The sequence below is a fragment of the Oncorhynchus keta genome, chromosome 1 (assembly GCF_023373465.1).
Source record: "Oncorhynchus keta strain PuntledgeMale-10-30-2019 chromosome 1, Oket_V2, whole genome shotgun sequence".
Lineage (NCBI taxonomy): Eukaryota > Metazoa > Chordata > Actinopteri > Salmoniformes > Salmonidae > Oncorhynchus > Oncorhynchus keta.
In genome coordinates this window covers 74877364-74898364 of record NC_068421.1, presented here as the reverse complement: position 1 = coordinate 74898364, position 21001 = coordinate 74877364, and the positions used below count along the sequence as shown (strand labels likewise).

Below are 21001 nucleotides of genomic sequence, written 5' to 3'. Positions count from 1 at the left end.
TCTCTAAGAGCTTTGCACAACTGGATTGTACAATATGTGCCTTTTAAATTCTTCAAGCTCTGTCAAGTCGGTTGTTGATCATTGCTAGACAGCCATTTTAGTCTTGCCATAGAATTTTAAGCTGATTTAAGTCAAAACTGTAACTAGGCCACTCAGGAACATTCAATGTCATCTTGGTGAGCAACTCCAGTGTATATTTGGCCTTGTGATTTAGGTTATTGTCCTGCTGAATATGAATTTGTCTCCCAGTGTCTGTTGGAAAGCAGACTGAACCAGGTTTTTCTCTAGGATTTTGCCTGTGCTTAGATTATCCAGAGATTTACTTTAGTGCCTTATTGCAAACAGGATACATTTTTATTCTGTACAGGCTTCCTTCTTTTCACACTGCCATTTAGCTTAGTATTGTGGAGTAAGTTGTTGTTGATCCATCCTCACTTTTCTCTTGTCACAGCCATTACACTCTTAACTGTTTTAAAGTCACCATGGCCTCAGGGTGAAATCCCTGAGTGGTTTTCTTATGTGACTTGTTGTGCAATTTATGTGACTTGTTAATTAATTAAACAAATGTTTACTCCTGAACTTAGTTATGCTTTCCGTAAGAAAGGGGTTGAATACTTATTGACCCAAGACATTTCAGCTGTTCATTTTTAATGAATTTGTAAAATATTCTAAAAACATAATTCCACATTGACATTATGGGGTATTGTGTGTAGGCCAGTGACACAAATACTAAATGTAATCCATTTTAAACTCAGGCTGTAACACAACAAAATGTGAACAATGTCAAGGGGTGTGAATACTTTCTCATGGCAATATAAGTGCCTGACTTAATGGCTTTGAGCTAGCCCTCAAATATGTAGCATTCTAGAAGCACGGCCTTGGAAGAGAGCAGAGTAAACCATTTACTGGTTATTCATTCTGCCTTTCAAAAATGATCTACTTATGATCGTGTTTTATTTAATAGAAATTGTGTGAAACAAATGAGAAAAAGTAAGTTCCAATATCTTGTAGCATTTGGAAAAAAAAAGAATATCAAATATGCTAAATGACTTAAATGTAATGTAAATGTAAATATCCTAAGTAAATAAGTATTGTTTTCAACACAACTGGCTGTTCATGTTTGTCACTGATCAGAGAGAGGATCCGTATGGACTTATACTGCTCTCTGCTGGTGGCGGGTGTGAACTCCAACAACAAAGGCAATGACTAACTAATAATTTAGGCATTCTCTAAAATTAATCGGACAAGTAGCAAGTTTGAGAGTGGTGTGGTACTCTTGTCGACGGAGAGATTTAAAAAAAGAAAGATTCTCATGTCACTTCTCAAACGACCAACCTGAGAGTCTTCAGCCAAACTGTTTGTACTCTATACATGTCTAAATATTATCTACAGTGCCTTTGGAAAGTATTCAGACCCCTTGACTTTTTCCACATTTTGTTATGTTATAGCCTTATTCTAAAATTGGTTAAATGTGGGTCTCAGCTATGTTTAGCTAAAAGCAATTCAACACAGAGTTACCGTATGATATTAACCATAACACGACATGGGATATAAAAACACCCAATGGGACTGCAGATGAGAATAAGCACTATAGCTCGAATCTGATGCAATGTTACACTCTTGGAAAAAAGGTTTCCAAAAGAGTTCTTTGGTTGTCCTCATAGGATAACCCTTTAAAGAACCCTTTTTGGTTCCAGGTAGGTAGAAAGAGTTCTACGTGGAACCCAAAAGGGTTCTACCTAGAACCAAAAAGGGTTCTTCAAAGGGTTATCCTATGGGGACAACCAAACAACCATTTAAGGTTCTAGATAGCACCTTTTTTCCCCCCTTGTAAAACAAACAAATTACCTGTAGCGAAACAGATTCACTAGACAAAAAATATAGAAAACATAGAAAACATCTTATCATATAAAAGTAGTCCTAATCTGAGATTGGAAGAGATCTCTGATTTAAGGAAGAGCTTGATTAGCATATCAGCATTCTGATGTAGCATAGCATAGTCTGTCTCTCCAAACATCCCTGCAGAAGCCAGCTGTTGAAAGTTAGTCAAGATGGGATATGTGTTACCTTGTGATTTGTCCCCAGGTTACTACAGTGTTCCAAATGCCAAGTGTTTGGGCATGTGTCATGTGTTTGCAGAGAGTATGACTTGAGTGATTATTGAGTTCCCTGAATGTCCTGTACGGGTGAAGGAGGCAGAGAATGCTAGGATAAGAGCTGTTCAGCGTGTATCCTATGCCGAACAAGCGAGAATAGTTCAACAATGTTGGAGTAGATCGGTTGCCGTGGAGACACCGCAATCCAGTGCTGTGGGAATTTTGGGGCATTTATTGCTATGGTGATGAATTGCACTGCATGCATGAGTGAATAAGAACTCAAGAAAGGTCGATCGATCGTATCTGCAGCTGAACGCTTCTTGGAATGAAGAATGTAGCGTGTGAGGAGCTGCATGGCTTATTGACTGGAGCAGCTCTTCCATCCTCTCAGGTCATTGGATCTAAGTTGGGCCCTGAGTGTTTTTGAAGAACTGTTTTATTTTTGTTGGGTGTTTGAGTGGACAAAACGTTTTTATTTTATTTTCCATTTTGGATTTCCCCCTTTTATATTTTGCGTATCCATTAGTGGGAGACAATACACCGTTTCCGATGTAGTTCGCCCTAAAACCCAACAGAAGAAGAAGGCTCTCTGCCATGTTGCCTGCATACTGATGAATACACACATTCACACAATAGAGTGCCATTTAGGATGCATCCAATGAGTGTCAACATGTTGGCCAAGATGTTTTCCATCATCCTTACAATTATCATGTAGAACTCAAAGCAACACAGACTGCTCAAAGAAATGACTTCAATGGTTATTGGACATGATAGTAAAAGGCATTCAGTGGTTATTGTACATGAGAGTGAAAGACAAAAACAAGTTGCTGTTAGTTAACCTCTGTACTAAGGTCATGTGCCAAAGATTCCATATTGATCTAAGACAGAAGTATAGTGTTTGCGCAACCATTAGGTCAACACTGTTGGAGAAAAACATAATTTCAATATTGGAGGAGATTGACAATGTAAAGTTGTGTCTTCAACTGGTCATAGTGCTGATCAAAGCAGCATGATTCAGGATACCATCACCAGGATAAAATGGGTCACAACATGGGACATTTGCAGAGGAGATTTTAGCATGTAAATCTTGGTGGGGAATTTTTTTTTACAGATGCATGCCAGCAAAGCCACTACACAAACACTAAACAATACATTAAATGCACTGTTGTGTCTCTGACTATGATTCAATTATTTACATTTACATTTAAGTCATTTAGCAGACGCTCTTATCCAGAGCGACTTACAAATTGGTGCATTCACCTTATGACATCCAGTAGAACAGATATAATGCAATGTTAGATTTACCAGTTATAAGACTGAATAAGATTTCCAATGTATTCATTAAAACGTGGAAATTAAATGCCATGTTATTTCATCAAATCGATTACCTAACGTTGAATTGATTACGTCATTGAATTAAACCATGCAACAATTAAACCATTAACCTGGGGCACCATGGAAGCATTCATTTATATAGAGCGGTTATCTCCCGAATCCACTCTCTTAAAGATCTGAAGATCTCTTATATCAATAGCAGTCAATGATTAATTGTCACCTCGAACGGTCTCGTTCTGATTGTCATAAGTACTTGGTTATCTGCACGAACCCTAGCTAACAAGTTGAATCAGCAATACACAAATTGGCTTAATTATTTATTTACTAAATACCTAAATAATCACACAGAATTATATATATATATATACACAGGATAGATCATACATCGATTAATAATCTTGTCATGAAAAGTCCCTAGGGGGCTAACCCGATATGACAGCTGGTTACACAAAAAAAGGGGGTTGGGTTTGAATGAAAGAGTGGGAAGACTGTTGGGCAAAGGGGATTGGGACTCTATCAGACCTTGAGAAGCTATGATGCAGTAAATACAGTGCCTTGCGAAAGTATTCGGCCCCCTTGAACTGTGCGACCTTTTGCCACATTTCAGGCTTCAAACATAAAGATATAAAACTGTATATTTTTGTGAAGAATCAACAACAAGTGGGACACAATCATGAAGTGGAACGACATTTATTGGATATTTCAAACTTTTTTAACAAATCAAAAACTGAAAAATTGGGCGTGCAAAATTATTCAGCCCCTTTACTTTCAGTGCAGCAAACTCTCTCCAGAAGTTCAGTGAGGATCTCTGAACGATCCAATGTTGACCTAAATGACTAATGATGATAAATACAATCCACCTGTGTGTAATCAAGTCTCCGTATAAATGCACCTGCACTGTGATAGTCTCAGAGGTCCGTTAAAAGCGCAGAGAGCATCATGAAGAACAAGGAACACACCAGGCAGGTCCGAGATACTGTTGTGAAGAAGTTTAAAGCCGGATTTGGATACAAAAAGATTTCCCAAGCTTTAAACATCCCAAGGAGCACTGTGCAAGCGATAATATTGAAATGGAAGGAGTATCAGACCACTGCAAATCTACCAAGACCTGGCCGTCCCTCTAAACTTTCAGCTCATACAAGGAGAAGACTGATCAGAGATGCAGCCAAGAGGCCCATGATCACTCTGGATGAACTGCAGAGATCTACAGCTGAGGTGGGAGACTCTGTCCATAGGACAACAATCAGTCGTATATTGCACAAATCTGGCCTTTATGGAAGAGTGGCAAGAAGAAAGCCATTTCTTAAAGATATCCATAAAAAGTGTTGTTTAAAGTTTGCCACAAGCCACCTGGGAGACACACCAAACATGTGGAAGAAGGTGCTCTGGTCAGATGAAACCAAAATTGAACTTTTGGCAACAATGCAAAACGTTATGTTTGGCGTAAAAGCAACACCCTGAACACACCATCCCCACTGTCAAACATGGTGGTGGCAGCATCATGGTTTGGGCCTGCTTTTCTTCAGCAGGGACAGGGAAGATGGTTAAAATTGATGGGAAGATGGATGGAGCCAAATACAGGACCATTCTGGAAGAAAACCTGATGGAGTCTGCAAAAGACCTGAGACTGGGACGGAGATTTGTCTTCCAACAAGACAATGATCCAAAACATAAAGCAAAATCTACAATGGAATGGTTCAAAAATAAACATATCCAGGTGTTAGAATGGCCAAGTCAAAGTCCAGACCTGAATCCAATCGAGAATCTGTGGAAAGAACTGAAAACTGCTGTTCACAAATGCTCTCCATCCAACCTCACTGAGCACGAGCTGTTTTGCAAGGAGGAATGGGAAAAAATCTCTCTATGTGCAAAACTGATAGAGACATACCCCAAGCGACTTACAGCTGTAATCGCAGCAAAAGGTGGCGCTACAAAGTATTAACTTAAGGGGGCTGAATAATTTTGCACGCCCAATTTTTCAGTTTTTGATTTGTTAAAAAAGTTTGAAATATCCAATAAATGTTGTTCCACTTCATGATTGTGTCCCACTTGTTGTTGATTCTTCACAAAAAATACAGTTTTATATCTTTATGTTGGAAGCCTGAAATGTGGCAAAAGGTCGCACAGTTCAAGGGGGCCGAATACTTTCGCAAGGCACTGTACAGAATCTTATGCATTCTAATAACCGCCCATTCGGAAAAGGAAAATGCAAGATATAAAAACTCAGCAAAAAAATAAAAGTCCCTTTTTCAGGACCCTATCTGTCAAAGATAATTTGTAAATATCAAAATAACTTCACAGATCTTCATTGTAAAGGGTTTAAAACACTGTTTCCCAAGCTTGTTCAATGAACCATAAACAATTAATGAACATGCACCTGTGGAACGGTTGTTAAGACACTAACAGCTTACAGACGGTAGGCAATTAAGGTCACAGTTATGAAAACTTTGGACACTAAAGAGGCCTTTCTATTGACTCTGAAAAACACCAAAAGAAAGATGCCCAGGGTCCCTGCTCATCTGTGTGAACATGCCTGAGGCATGCTGCAAGGAGGCATGAGGACTGCATATGTGGCCAGGGCAATAAATTGCAATGTGATTGATTGGTATTTTTAAATCACTGATGAATGATCGTGAGACTGATTCCCTGACCTGTCAATGTTTTTAATTAGCTGTTTTTGATTTTGTTATACTCTTGTGAATTCTATGGTTTTTTACTAGATTACTTGTAGTTTTTCATGTTGTTTGTCTGTAATTTTTGTAATGAATTTTTGCTGCATATCTTGGCCAAGACGCTCTTGAAAAAGAGATTTTAAATCTCAATGAGCCCTTCCTGTTTTTTTTTATTTTTAATTTGACCTTTATTTATACTGTTTTTTTTCTCATTGAGATAATATCTCTTTTCCAAGAGAGACCTAGTCCAATAGGGGGGAACAACGTTTCATACACTAACACAACATTAAACAAAACTATAAACACACACACAGTACAACAATTACATATTACATTAAAAACAAACATCTTGACTAAAAACAGCTGACCTATGATATATACATCGATCAAGTGTTTAAACTCCACCAACGAAACTAGATCATCACATTTTAGAGAATTCCAGGACCACGGAGCTGAGTAACTAACTATTTCTACCATGACCTGTTCTAATTGTTGGTACTGTTAGAAGCTAATCAGAATGGGACCGTAATTGATATTTATTTACTGACCTGACTAAAAAAGAGCATAGATAAAATGGCATTTTACCCAATATGGCCATATAAATCAGTGTATTCCAGTGTTTAAGCCTACGCAAGGTCAATGACGACCAGCCAATAGCACTGTAGAGATCACAATGATGTGTTAGACGTTTCTGATTTGTAATGAACCTGAGGGCTGCATGATACACTGAATCAGGTGCCCTCAGGGTAGTGGCTGAGGCCTGCATATTTATAACATCACTCAATTCTAAAACCGGCAGTAATGTACATCGTACCAGCTCCTTCCTGGCCTCAAAAGAAAAACAAGCCTTATGCCGGTAATAAAATCCTATTTTCAGCTTCCTTCCTTATTTGAGCTTCCTTATCAAGTTCTCTACATGCACAGTGAAGCTCAGCTTATCATCAACCCATACACCCAAATATTTGTACACTTTAACTTGCTCTATAGTATGTCCAGCCAATGTAGCAATGACATGATTTGCAACATGCCTGGCATTTGAAAATAACATGCATTTTGTTTTAAATAAAGGTTAAATAAAAAATAAAAAATAAGAAATGTCCGTACTGTGAGACGCCTAAGACAGCTCTACAGGGAGTCAGGACGGACAGGTGATCATCCTCGCAGTAGCAGACCACGTGTAACAACACCTGCACAGGATCGGTACATCCGAACATCACACCTGCGGGACAGGTACAGGATGGCAACACAGGATGGCAAGTACACGACTTACAATTCCGAGTTGACTGTTCAAAACTTATTTTTCCAGTCGGAGCTAGTTTTTCCCGAGTTCCCAGTTGTCTTGAATTCACTGAAGTCAGATTTCCCAGTTCTGAGTTAACGGTTGTTTTGACCGCGGCAGAAATCATGCTGAATTGACAGCATGGCCGATATTGAATGTTTATCATTTTAAGCTTGGAAAAGACAGCCTTAAACTATTATAATAAAATCATTGAATTATTAGTGGGTCTTATTATTTACCTTTATTTAATCAGGGTGTAAACATTGAGACCAGTGTCTCATTTATGAGGGAGCCCAGTATATACAGTGCCTTCAAAAAGCATTGAGGCCCCTTGACTTTTTCCACTTTGTTACATTACAGCCTTACAGCCTTGATTCAATTGTTATTTTTCCTCATCAATCGATGTACAATACCCCATAATGACAAAGCAAAAGCAGGTTTAGAAATGTTTGCTAATTTATTAAAAATAAATAAATACATCAGTATTCAGACCCTTTACTCAGTACTTTGTTGAAGCACCTTTGGAAGCGATTACTGCATTTATTATTCTTGGGTACGACACTACAAGGTTGGCACCCCTGTATTTGGGGTGTTTCTCCCATTCTTCTCTGCAGATCCTCTCAAGTTGGATGGGAAGCATTGCTGCACAGCTATTTTCAGGTCTCTCCAGAGATGTTCAAGCTCTGGCTGGGCCACTCAAGGACATTCAGATACTTGTCCCGAAGCCACTCCACTCCTGCACTCCTTGCCTGTGTGCTTAGGGTCGTTGTCCTGTTGGAAGGTGAACCGTAGCCCCAGTCTGAGGTCCTGAGCGTTCTGGTGCAGATTTTCATCAAGGATCTCTCTGTACATCGATCCCATCATCTTTCCCTCGATGCTGCCACCACCATACTTCACTGTAGGGATGGTGCCAGGTTTCCTCCAGACGTGACACTTGGCATTCAGGCCAAAGAGTTCAATCTTGGTTTCATCAGACCAGAGAATGTTATTTCTCATAGTCTGAGAGTCTTTAGGTGCCTTTTGGTAAACTCCAAGCTGGCTGTCATGTGCCTTTTACTGAGGAGTGTCTTCCGTCTGGCCACTCTACCATAAAGGCCTGATTGGTGGAGTGCTGCAGAGATGGTTGACCTTCTGGAAGTTTCTCCCATCTCCACAGAGGAACTCTAGAGCTCTGTCAGAGTAACCGTCGGGTTCACCTCCCTGACCAAGGACCTTCTCCCCCGATTGCTCAGTTTGGCCGGGCGGCCAGCTCTAGGAAGAGTCTTGGTGGTTCCAAACGTCTTCCATTTAAGAATGATGGAGGCATCTGTGTTCTTGGGGACCTTCAATGCTGTAGAATTTTTTGGTACCCTTTCCCAGATCTGTATCTCGACACAATCCTGTCTCGGAGCTCTACGGACAATTCCTTCAACCTCATGGCTTGATTCTTGCTCTGACATGCACTGTCAACTGTGGGACCTTATATAGACAGTTGTGTGCCTTTCCAAGTCATGTCCAATCAATTGAATTTACCACATGTGGACTCCAATCAAGTTGTAGAAACATCTCAAGGATGATCAATGGAAACAGGATCCACCTGAGCTCAATTTCAAGTCTATTAGCAAAGGGTCTGAATACTTAAGTAAATAAGGTATTTCTGTTTTTATTTTTAGTAAATTTTTTGTCATTATGGGGTATTGTGTGTAGATTGCTGAGGAAGTTATGTGATTTAATCAATTTTAGAGGAGCCTTAACTGTTTTGAGCCCTACATCTTTACATCACATATCAGTTTGCAAACAATGTAAAAAATATATATATATCATTGAGTTAATAAAGCCACATACACACATGGTCTCTTTTTTGGTTTTCTTGAGTAAGGCAGCTCCAAAATGCAGCCTAGCTCAATGCTTTATGTGGTGGTGGTGAAAGCCAGTAAAAAATAGGAGCATTGTGCTGTCATTGGCTCAGTGTTCTGTCACTCATGGGGACACTACGCCATCGCCAAGTTTAAGTCCTTAGTAAGCATAGACATCCAAAATTTCAGCCCTTTGGGTCCTACCATAGAGTTATATTACAAGTGCCCTTCCAAGAAGGCTCAAGATCATTGGCCACAGATAAAATTATGTCAAATCACGTTATATGTACAGTAGCTTTGATTGGTCTGATCATGTCAACATCTTTCTTTCAAAGTCTTAGCTAGCAGTCGTCATCATGAATCAAGTCGAAAAGTTGGCAAATCCTTTTTAATCCTTGTCATATGAAGAGAAATAATGAAGAGAAATTATAGATACAGTCGTATGAAAAAGTTTGGGCACCCCTCTGAGGCTGCATGATAATTTACTCTGTCATCACAGAAAATGATCACAGTGGCATACCATTCATTTTCTAATAAAAGCTGAGTACTATTGTCCAGACAAAGATTTTTAGTGTAGCAATATTAAGTTGTATGAAATTAAATCAGATGTGAAAAATAGGCTATGCAAAAATGTGGGCACCCTTGTCATTCTGTTGATTTGAATACCTGTAACTACTTAGCACTGATTCATTGGAACACACAATTGGTTTGATGAGCTCATTAAGCCTTGAACTTCATAGACAAGTGCATCCAATCATGAGAAAAGGTAGTTAAGGTGGCCAATTGCAAGTTGTTGTTCTCTTTGACTCTCCTGGCAACATGGGGGCCTCAAAACAACTCTCAAATGACCTGAAAACAAAGATTGTTCAACATTATGGTTTAGAGGAAGGCTACAAAAAGCTATCGCAAAGATGTAAGCTGTCAGTGTCCACTGTAAGGAACATAGTGAGGAAATGGAAGACCACAGGCACAGTTCTTGTTAAGGCCAGAAGTGGCAGGCCAAGTAAAATATTGGAGGCAAAGGCGAAGGATGGTGAGACCGGTCAAAGACAGCCCACAGACCACCTCCAAAGACCAACAACATCATCTTGCTGCAGGTGGTGTCACTGTGCATCGTTCAACAATTCAACGCACTTTGCACAAGGAGAAGCTGTATGGGGAGAGTGGTGCGGAAGAAGCCTTTTCTGCACACACACCACAAACAGAGTCGCTTGAGGTATGCAAACGCACATTTGGACAAACCGGCTTCATTTTGGAATAAGGTGCTGTGGACTGGTGAAACAAATATTGAGTTATTTGGTCATAACAAGGGACGTTATGCATGGCGGCAAAGGAACACAGCATTCCAAGAAAAACACTTGCTACCCGAGGTAGATTTTTGTGTGGGTTCCATCATGCTGTGGGGCTGTGTGGCCAGTGCCGGTACTGGGAATCTTGTTAAAGTTGAGGGTCCACTCAATATCAGCAGATTCTTGGGAATAATGTTGAAGAATCAGTCATAAAGTTGAAGTTACACCGGGGCTGGATATTTCAATAAGACCACGACCCAAAACACTGCTCAAAATCTACCCGGGCATTTATGCAGAGGAACAAGTACAATGTTCTGGAATGGCCATCCCAGTCCCCAGACCTGTATATCATTGAGAATCTGTGGGATGATTTGAAGCGGGCTGTCCATGCTCGGGAACCATCAAACCTAACTGAACTGGAGACGTTTTGTAAGGAGGAATGGTCCAAAATACCTTCCTCCAGAATCTAAACACTCATTGGAGGATATGGGAAGAGTCTAGAGGCTGTTATTTTAGCAAAAGGAGGCTCTACTAAATATTAATGTGATTTTTCTATTGGGGTGCCTAAATGTATGCACCTGTTTAATTTTGTTTTAATAATATAATAATAATAGTATATGCCATTTAGCAGACGCTTTTATCCAAAGCAACTTACAGTCATGTGTGCATACATTCTACGTATGGGTGGTCCCAGGGATTGAACCCACTACCCTGGCGTTACAAGCGCCATGCTCTACCAACTGAGCTACTGAGCTAATCCAATAAACCTCATTTCACTACTGAAATATTACTGTGTCCATCAGTTATTTGATAGATCAAAATTAAATTGCTGATCCAAACACCCAATGACTTATAAATGGAAATCATGGAAATTTTCAGGGGTGCGATTTCTCCGATGCCTCACTAGAAGACCGCTCCAGCACCCTCTCCTCCGACGGCGTTGTTTTGTGTCGGCCTCTGGAAACAGTTCAAATGCCCTGAGAGGTGCAGACAAAGGATCTGCTTTGGGAAAGTCGTATTCCTGGTCGTACTGCTGGTTGTGCTGGTAAGTTGACGTCTCTCTGATATCCAATAGTTCTTCCCGGTTGTATGTAAAAACACTTAAGGTTTTCTGGGCTAACAATGTAATAAATAATACAGTAAAAGAAAACGATATACTGCACAGTTTCCTAAGGACTAGAACCGAAGCTGCCATCTCTATCAACGCCATCTTGGAGCAAGGTTGGTCACCTCTGGTATAAAAATGATGCTTTAGTAATAATAGCTCATTTACTAAAATGTCTAACATTTACAAACAAGCTAGATTATTTGTACATTTTGATTCATTCAATGTTGATTCATTGAAGTGTTTAAACTTATTTTAATTGTTAACTTAACATTATTTAAGATGAACCAGTGTCAATGTTCATTGGTCACAGATCACAATTCTGCAATAAAAAGGTGTGAAGGGGATTAATCTCTAATTTGTCTGTTTCTGTGTTGCTTTCTCAAATGAACATTATCTTTTTGTCCAGTTGTGACCTCTCCAATCAAATCAAATCCAATTTTATTTGTCACATACACATGGTTAGCAGATGTTCATGCGAGTGTAGCGAAATGCTTGTGCTTCTAGTTCCGACAATGCAGTAATAACAAAATACTGCATAGTTTCCTGGGAACGCGAAGCGAGGCGGCCATCCTTGTCGGCGCCGGTTTAATTTGATTGTCACTCTGTCACTCAGATTTAATTGTCACTCAGCTTATCATAATAGCCTGCATCACCAATGCATGCCAGTATGATGGCATACAGTATGAGGACATTATTGGCCTAATTGGCATGTGCAATCAATGTGCCCCTTGTCATTGTACATCTGAAGCAGAAAATATCTTAACTCACACATCTTTTGCATTTTGATGAGCTACAGTAACTATATGTTCTCAATGTTAAATGATACCAGTAGATAATGTATATGAGGCTAACCATAAACCAGATGATCTTCATTATTTTTCTGACAAATTGTTTAGTGCAAATCCAACCCTTGTATTCTAGGTGCAGTACTGTACATGAAAATAAGGAGCTGGCAATTTGTATGCTCATTAAAAAATACAATAATTTGACGTGGGGAGTGTTGTAATTCTACCTAGTTTGTTTGAGAGTGATTTTAGAATACAGAGACAAGATCAGAAGGTCAATGGCATGGAGGAGGATTGCAGAGATGTTGGCTACCAGCCGGCTACCACCCGGTTAGTTAACCCTGCACCTTAGAAGCTGCCGCCCTTTGTACATAGACATGGAATCACTGGTCATTTTAATCATATTTACATACTGCTTTACTCATCTCATATGTATATACTGTATTCTATTCTACTGTATTTTAGTCAATGCCACTCCGACATTGCTCATCCTAATATTTATATATTTCTTAATTCTATTCTTTACTTTTAGATTTGTGTGTATTGTTGTGAATTGTTAGATACTACTGCGCTGTTGGAGCTAGGAACACAAGCATTCTGCTACACCTGTTATAACATTTGATATATATGTGTATGTGACCAATAACATTTTATTTCATGGTGGGTAAATTTTTTGCACAAAAATGTTTGCAAGTCAAAGCCACAATTTCCTTTACCCAAAGTTCCCATTAATGTCAATGTAGGCCTACTGTATTTTACAGGAAGTGAGCTTTAATTATCAATGTCATGACACCAGTCTAATGAAAGAGCCATAAACTATAATATATGAGAATCGTGTTAAAATACCATAATCCAACTGGTAGCATATTACATGGGAAATTGGTGCTTAGTGTGTAATGTACAATGTTATAATGTGTGTTACTGGTGGGGCAAATTTCACAATTTAATTTAGTCAACACATTCAAAATTGGTGGCTTTGATCGCAGTTTTGAAGTTTAGTTTGCTTGATATTCATAGCTAGCAGGCAGCATTAAACAAAACTGTGTTGTGCAAGTCTCTCTTCACCTACCATCAGCGCCAACAACCTATGCAATCCTCCTCCATGCCATTGACTTTATGATTTGTGTCTGTATACTTGCAACGCAAAATCATATAGAATTGGAAAACCAGACACAGCGATGATTGGCTTTTCTCCATATGTTTGGCTTTTCTCCATATGTTTTGGGTTGTGCTTGGCCAAAACTAATGACAGGAGGAACTATTTTATGAAGGGAAGATTTTCAAGCAAACATCTGCTCCTCACCTGATGATTAACAGCAGCAGTGGCCGCATTCAATTAGCATAATGTAGAGCAGAGCTGAACTTTGTGTATCGCTCACACCTTCCCATTGCTCCGCGTGCCCCCGTTGAAAATGATTAGGGGCAGACTTCATCTGGCGAATTCGGGAGAGGTGGAAACCATATGTAATCTTGATGTTCACAGGCGATGGCGCATGGGACAGAGAACAAAAACGTGGCACTCTCCTGATTCCTTTCAGCGTCCTAACCTGTGATTTCAAAGCTAACCCACACCCTAACCACATTGCTAACCTGGCCTAAACCTAATCTTAAATGAAGACCAAAAAGCAAATGTTTGTTTTCATGAATTGTTACGATATAGCCAATTTTGACTTTGTATCTGTGATATGTAGTGTAATCCTAATCTTAACTATAACCTTTAAGCATTTAAAATGTCAATTTCAGTGGGGTAGGAGTAGGGAGGTCCCAAAGACCCGGATAGCACGGACAATCATGCATTTCATAAATAATTGTTTTCATGCCGCCAGGGGGCGTCTTTACTTTATCCTCGTTCCTTATTATTACCATATTATAGAAATGATTCAATGGATTGTCTTTTTTCCCCGTTTCATATATATTTTTTAATATACTAATATTAACTAACTTATTTGAGGTTTAGTTAAGGATATTTTGCATTAATTTAACAAACAATTAGTTGTTTTGAGCCTTTCAACAAATACTTGTTTGGGCTGGATTGTGGCCATGATATTGAAACAAACTGCTGATTTTTCGTGCCGACCAATGAATGCAACCCATGAGCTCTTCATTACTTTAGCACGAAGGGATCACGTTTCTCTCCAGCCAATCCGAGGCAAGGCGATCCCATCTCCCTTTTATAAATCGGACTGTTTTTTTGTTGTTGTAGGCGAATGAGAGGTAACCATTTGGTGGGATTGCACAGGACATTTACTGAAGGCTGTACCAGGGTTTTAATCCTATTCTTTACTTGATATAAGGTAATTATTTCTGAATAATGTTCAAAGTTCTAGGATAAACTATGACAATTTCATTGTGTATGTTTATCAAATTGGACTAATTGGTGTTTAGTTTTGCACCTCTTAGCCTAATTATAAAGTATTTTATTAAATCCTATTACTATGGTTGTTGAACTCCTAGTTCTATGATTGTGTGTCGCTTTTTATTGTTTAATCTGATGGGTAGTGTGTTCTAGAAATATATTTGCCTGACGACAGAAACTACAGTGCGCTTTAATTTCCTTCATTGTAAACTGGGATTAGTAACGTTGTAAGTAACCATGACCACACAGTGGTTTGCTGTCATAGCAGCATGTTTTCATGCATACTACAAACCTTCATGGATTTGACTCGATATTACCAGGATGTTGATAGTGATCTCATTTATAACACGTTGGTGCAATTTTAATTTGGCAGCCACTCTTACAAAACAACCACATATAAATCCTATTGTTTTTAGTGTTAAAATTAAATCCCTGGTTGCTGACCAAGCTGTCTTGAAGCAGGATGGTGGAGGGGAAGCATCAGGTGTAACGCACATGCATGGACTCGTCTGTTTAGGCCTCACACATTGTCTGGTTGTTTTGAGTATATTTAATTTTCACTATAAATCACTGGACAGGCACAATATAATAACTGTAGACTTCAAATGTTTCAATTCTAAGAATCAAATGCATGTATTGCTCTTTGTTCCAAAGTTTTCAAGGCTCCAGTGAAAATGGCCACTTCAGAGAGTGCCAGCTTGAGTAAAGCTGTGAAGCAGCAGTATATGGATCTTCCTCAGGGAGACAAGGTTCAGGCCATGTACATCTGGATAGATGGGACTGGAGAGGGGCTCCGCTGCAAGACCAGAACTCTGGATTCCGAACCCAAGGCCATTGATGGTAAATTTACCAACCCTTTAAGAAAAACAAATGGCCAACGGGAACTCCTACCCCGTGATGTGATTGAGATGCATAAGATCAGAGGTTTACATTCATAGATCTTAAACAAATGTTTAGGCTTACTTAAATAATACATTCTGTGTTTTATACAGATTACATTCTCATTGAATGATCAAATTCTGATTGATGATACTCCTTACATTACCCTGAACCTAAAGAGTAGTTGAGTCCCTTTTAGTACTGTTAATTTCAGTTCCCCTTCTCCAGATCTTCCAGAGTGGAACTTTGATGGTTCCAGTACGTACCAGTCAGAGGGCTCTAACAGCGACATGTATCTGATCCCTGCTGCTATGTTCAGAGACCCCTTCAGGAAAGACCCCAACAAACTGGTCCTGTGTCAAGTGCTCAAATACAACCGCAAGCCTGCAGGTAAGCCTGAGCAGTAAAGTGACCTTGGGGCACAAATGTTTGTGAAAGAAAATTAATACTAGTGTTTATTATTGGACAAGTTCTGAATTCTGCTGACAGTTAATGTCTTTCATTTCATGCCTACTGAACACAGCCCTCCCTTGAATGAGCATTGAGTCCAGTCCCAATTGGCTCAGTGTAATGTATTCCTATATTTGTCTCCCACCAGAAACCAATCTCCGGCGGATGTGTAAGAAGATCATGGAGATGGTAGAGAACCAGGTCCCTTGGTTTGGTATGGAACAGGAATACACCATCCTGGGCACAGACGGACATCCTTTTGGTTGGCCTTCTAACGGCTTCCCTGGTCCCCAAGGTCAGTTTGAGAGTTCTCTGTGTCCCAAATGGCACCCAATTCCCTATATAGGGCTCAACGTATGACCCGATGTATAGGGGAAAGGGCTGCCATTTCAGACATAGCCTTGGTTTCTCAGCAGACTCTTATCCAGCGTGACTTGAAATTGGTACATTCAACTAAAGTACTTAGGTTTGAGAGTTAAAACTGTTCACTGTTATAACCAATGCCAAAAAAAACACTGGCATTAAACCTGTTGATGTGTTGTTTCTGAACAGGTCCCTACTACTGTGGAGTAGGGGCAGACAAGGCGTATGGTAGAGACATCGTAGAAGCCCACTACAGGGCCTGTCTTTATGCCGGGGTTCAGATATGTGGCACCAATGCTGAAGTCATGCCAGCTCAGGTAGGAAACACTGCACATTATATCAAAATAAATCCTTTTGGGGCCAATTCTTACCACAGACACAGATTAAACCTGCCTTTTTAGTCCTGGACTAGGCTTCATTTGTGACTGGGAAACAGCCCAGTGTTCTAAAACCTTTAAACTTTCAAGTTAGAATCTCTCATCCCTAAGCCTCATGTACATTCTGTATTGTGTCTTCCAGTGGGAGTTCCAGGTGGGACCTTGTGAAGGGATCAACATGGGAGACCACCTCTGGGCAGCTCGGTTCATCCTGCACCGGGTCTGTGAGGACTTTGGTGTAGTGGCCTCATTTGACCCCAAGCCCATCCCTGGGAACTGGAATGGTGCTGGCTGCCATACCAACTTCAGCACCAAGGAGATGAGAGAAGATGGTGGGTTGAGGTAGGCATGAATTGAGTTTGTGCTGGAAATGCATTAAGGGACATTTTCCGTGGACCCATATTAATTCAAGGGCTAGACTTCAATGGCATTTTCCATTGAAAGTGCTTCTTAGCCGAGAGAAGGTGACGCGAGGGGTTTTCCTCGCCAAAATCTGTCCAAAATAAGCCCAATGGGTTTATTTTGGACCGAACCTTGTCATCTGTCTTCCCGCCTTCAGGACAACTCCCATTGTTAAGGTGGAGACATGAGCATCTCGTCATTATATACAGATCTCTCTTCGTCAAAGACAAGTCAAAAGCTAAATCTCTGTCTGGAAAACCGGCATAAGGTTTTCAGTCTTAAACCTCTTTAGCGGTGGATTAACCCCCCTCCCCTATCCACTAAGGGCCATTGAGGAGTCTATAGAGAAGCTGGGAAAGAGACACCGTTACCACATCTGTGCCTACGACCCCAAAGGTGGGCTGGACAACGCGCGCCGGTTGACCGGTCACCACGAAACGTCCAACATCCATGAGTTCTCAGCCGGTGTGGCGAACCGCGGTGCCAGCATCCGCATCCCCCGCTCAGTGGGTCAGGACAAGAAGGGCTACTTCGAGGACCGCCGCCCGTCAGCAAACTGTGACCCATATGCAGTCACAGAAGCCATGATACGAACATGTTTGCTCAGTGAAGTGGGGGAGGAGCCTACAGAATACAGCAAATAAACTAGTTACTCTGTTGGACTGAAATAATCCCCTTTCTCTCCTCTTGCGCTACGCCTCATGAAGTGTCATTCCCAGTACTGTTTTGTCTGTGGCTTTGGAAACCCCTTGTATAAATTGCAAATCTTGACCATCCATGTAGGGCTTACTTTTTTAGCCATTAAAAAAATATTTTACTTGAGATCAATGAGTGTGCTTGATGTATTCTGCTGTGTGTTCAGGGTAGCGTAGTCCCTACCTTTTTTAGCTTGATCACTGCCAATATTGCCATATAATTGATGCTAAAGAATGATTCCAGACATGTCAGTCGAGGAGGGTGAAATGTTTCCTAGGTCTAGTTTTGTGTATCAATTTGCTACTCATGTTTAACATGATATACTAACCAAGATGCTGTAGATTTATGACTATGCCATGTGTGGTCTGGCTCGTGTGGTACACAAACCCAAAAGGATCCAAGGTGCATCTGTCTTTATACATGTGTGGATCTCTTGTCTACCATTTAGTAGAAGTTGTATCAAGAACCCATTTTCTTATTTGGAACATTAAAAAATATTTTTTAATCTGATTCTTCAATTGTACAGTATATCATTTGTTCATGTTAAAGTAAACGGTAGAGCTCAAACAAATTAATCTTTGTAGAGCTTTTTAAAAAGCAGTTGTCAAAGTGCAGAGCTTAATGAGTTTACCTGCAATCTTTTGTAAGACTTGCTGACTGTAAAGGTGACCTTGCCAGATCAACACTTGAGGTGACGTGCTTCTCAATTTAGCCTTTAATCAGGAGCACAACCTTGGCTCAATGTGGTGAAGGAGTGTCATTTTATTTCCTGTCCATTCAGGTGGGTCTTTGGACCTCTTGACTGTCCCCTAGTTTTAAGAGCCTGAATGAACTTAAGTGTAATGACTTACTGTAGGATATGTCAGCGAGCAATGTATTTCAAGTCCCTTTTAACTAGAGATGTCTGGGCAGTAGGTAGCCTAGCGGTTAAGTGCGTTGGGCCAGTAAGTAACCCAAATGTCCCTGGTTCAAATCCCTGAGTGGACTAGGTGAAACATCTGTCAATGTGCCCTTGAGCAAGTCTCTCTGGATAAGAGTGCTAAAGTACAAATGAGATTGATGCATACTGAATACATATGATGGCAAAGAACATACTTGCTTAAATTGATGCCTATTTAAGTCAATGTTTACATCTCTTTCAAACCGTTAAGATTCAGTGGGGGAGAAAGTACCTGATTATGTGGCTGAAGACAATGGGCACTTGGTAGTCACCTGTCTTTCTGCAGTCTAGACATTGCTTTCCTTTGTCAGAGTTATTCTGCCTTGTCAGCATTATCAGTGCTGCCTAACTGCACATTGCAAATTAACTGTGCTGACCCTGACCACACTTCTTTAGTTTTTTTAATCTCTAGTGAAGCTTTGGCACAAAAACTTGTGCTACCAATTCTTAGTATACTTTCATGGAGTGCTCTTGGTGATCCGTATCTTAATTTCTTTATCAGTGAAGGTGATGTTATATGTTTGAGTGTTCTTGTAAGTCTTGAGTGTACATCGTGCCAAGAAGGCTAGTGTTTACTCGTTGAGGACAGGACACAGCACATTTAAGAGAGCTTCCAAAGTCCAATTCCTTGTTATGGAAATCCTTATTCCCATGAGACTTAATTTGAACCCTGGTACAAATATAGGCAATTACAGCACCAATAGGAAATGAGTATAGAGGGGCAGGTGTGTTACCCACATCACAGGTGTGTTACCCACATCACAGGTGTGTTACCCACATCACAGGTGTGTTACCCACATCACAGGTGTGTTACCCACATCACAGGTGTGTTACCCACATCACAGGTGTGTTACCCACATCACAGGTGTGTTACCCACATCACAGGTGTGTTACCCACATCACAGGTGGACGAAAAAGGAAACACTGCTCCTGTTCAAACTCAACAATCTTGACTGACATGTTTTTGTATAATTGACACCAGAGATGTACCAGTATTTGAACTACCATGTGTGTCTGAGTCCCGTTCTGTTCTGACGGTGAGATTATGAGGCACTTGGCAGGCGAGTGAAGCAGGTCTGTTTTGGTACCTTTAACCAAAGTAAAGGAAGGAGGTGTGCCTGTTCCTGTACCACCCAAAAGGCTGCAAGGCATGGAAACCTGGAAACTAGCCATGGGGGTTTGGCACAGTGAACACTTTTAAACTGCCTGTCACTTTATTCCAATTTAAAGATTTTTTGCCAGGTTCAAGTGTTCACTGTGCCAAACCAAAAACAGATGTAATGCATCGCACAGTTATGTGTAGAGCCGTCGTGGAATGCTCTGCCACCAGAGGTTACTCAGGCAAAAACGAATGTTTAGCTTTAAAAAACAGATTCAAAAAAACATATCGTACCACATCGCCTCTCTAATTTAACTAAACTATATAAGAATATGAATAGTGTGTAAATAGTATTTTTGTTGTCTCTTGGTGTCTTTCCTATATATAACTCTTACTTAATTTTTTATGTTTTAAATTTAATGTAATATAATATCTCATGTTCTTGTGTATAGCTGTTCTGTACTTTGTCATGTATGTGTATGTTTCATGTGGACCCCAGGAAGAGTAGCTGCTGCATGTGCAGTAGCTAGTGGGGATCCTAATAAACTAAACTACAGCCTCATGCTCCCTATCTATAACATCTGTTGTCTTATTACTGTCACACGTTTTCTCCTAATGGTCACCACTGTAACTGGAGCAAAACCAAATCAGTGGATACACTTTTTTTAATGTAACCTTTATTTAACTAGGCAAGTCAGTTAAGAACAAATTCTTATTTACAATGACGGCCTCCCCTGGCTAAACCCGGACGACGCTGGGCCAATTGTGCACTGCCCTATGGGACTCCCAATCACCGACGGATGTGATACAGCCTGGAATCGAACCAAGGACTGTAGTGACGCCTTTTGCACTGAGATGCAGTGCTTTAGACCGCTGTGCCAATATCTTGGGAAACCCTGTAGATATTGGTATACAGAAATATGACATCACTAAAGACATGGTAGGGGTGAAAACAGTTACTTTCAATCTTCACTCACACAAGCAGAAAGAATGGGGTTATGTAGGGGTCACGTGTGAAATTAGGAGGATTTGATATAAAA

The 21001-nt window shown here is 40.3% G+C and overlaps 1 protein-coding gene across 1 annotated transcript; it reads left to right on the top strand.

Moving 5' to 3' along the window:
* Positions 1-14530: 14530 nt before the first annotated feature.
* glulb (glutamate-ammonia ligase (glutamine synthase) b) lies at positions 14531-18432 on the top strand. Its single transcript, XM_035759040.2, has 7 exons — positions 14531-14693; positions 15410-15595; positions 15863-16024; positions 16233-16379; positions 16637-16764; positions 16967-17166; positions 17552-18432. Exons 2-7 carry the CDS (start codon positions 15430-15432, stop codon positions 17868-17870), a joined length of 1122 nt encoding a protein of 373 aa, XP_035614933.1. The 5' UTR covers positions 14531-14693; positions 15410-15429; the 3' UTR covers positions 17871-18432.
* The last annotated feature ends 2569 nt before the right edge of the window (positions 18433-21001 follow it).

What these genes read in the sequence shown, in the direction of transcription:
- glulb (XM_035759040.2), top strand. Translation starts at nt 15,430, where the DNA reads ATGGCCACTTCAGAGAGTGCCAGCTTGAGTAAAGCTGTGAAGCAGCAG. An exon ending in CGAACCCAAGGCCATTGATG is followed by an intron (nt 15,596 to 15,862) that starts GTAAATTTACCA and finishes CCCCTTCTCCAG; the next exon opens with ATCTTCCAGAGTGGAACTTT. An exon ending in CGGCTTCCCTGGTCCCCAAG is followed by an intron (nt 16,380 to 16,636) that starts GTCAGTTTGAGA and finishes GTTTCTGAACAG; the next exon opens with GTCCCTACTACTGTGGAGTA.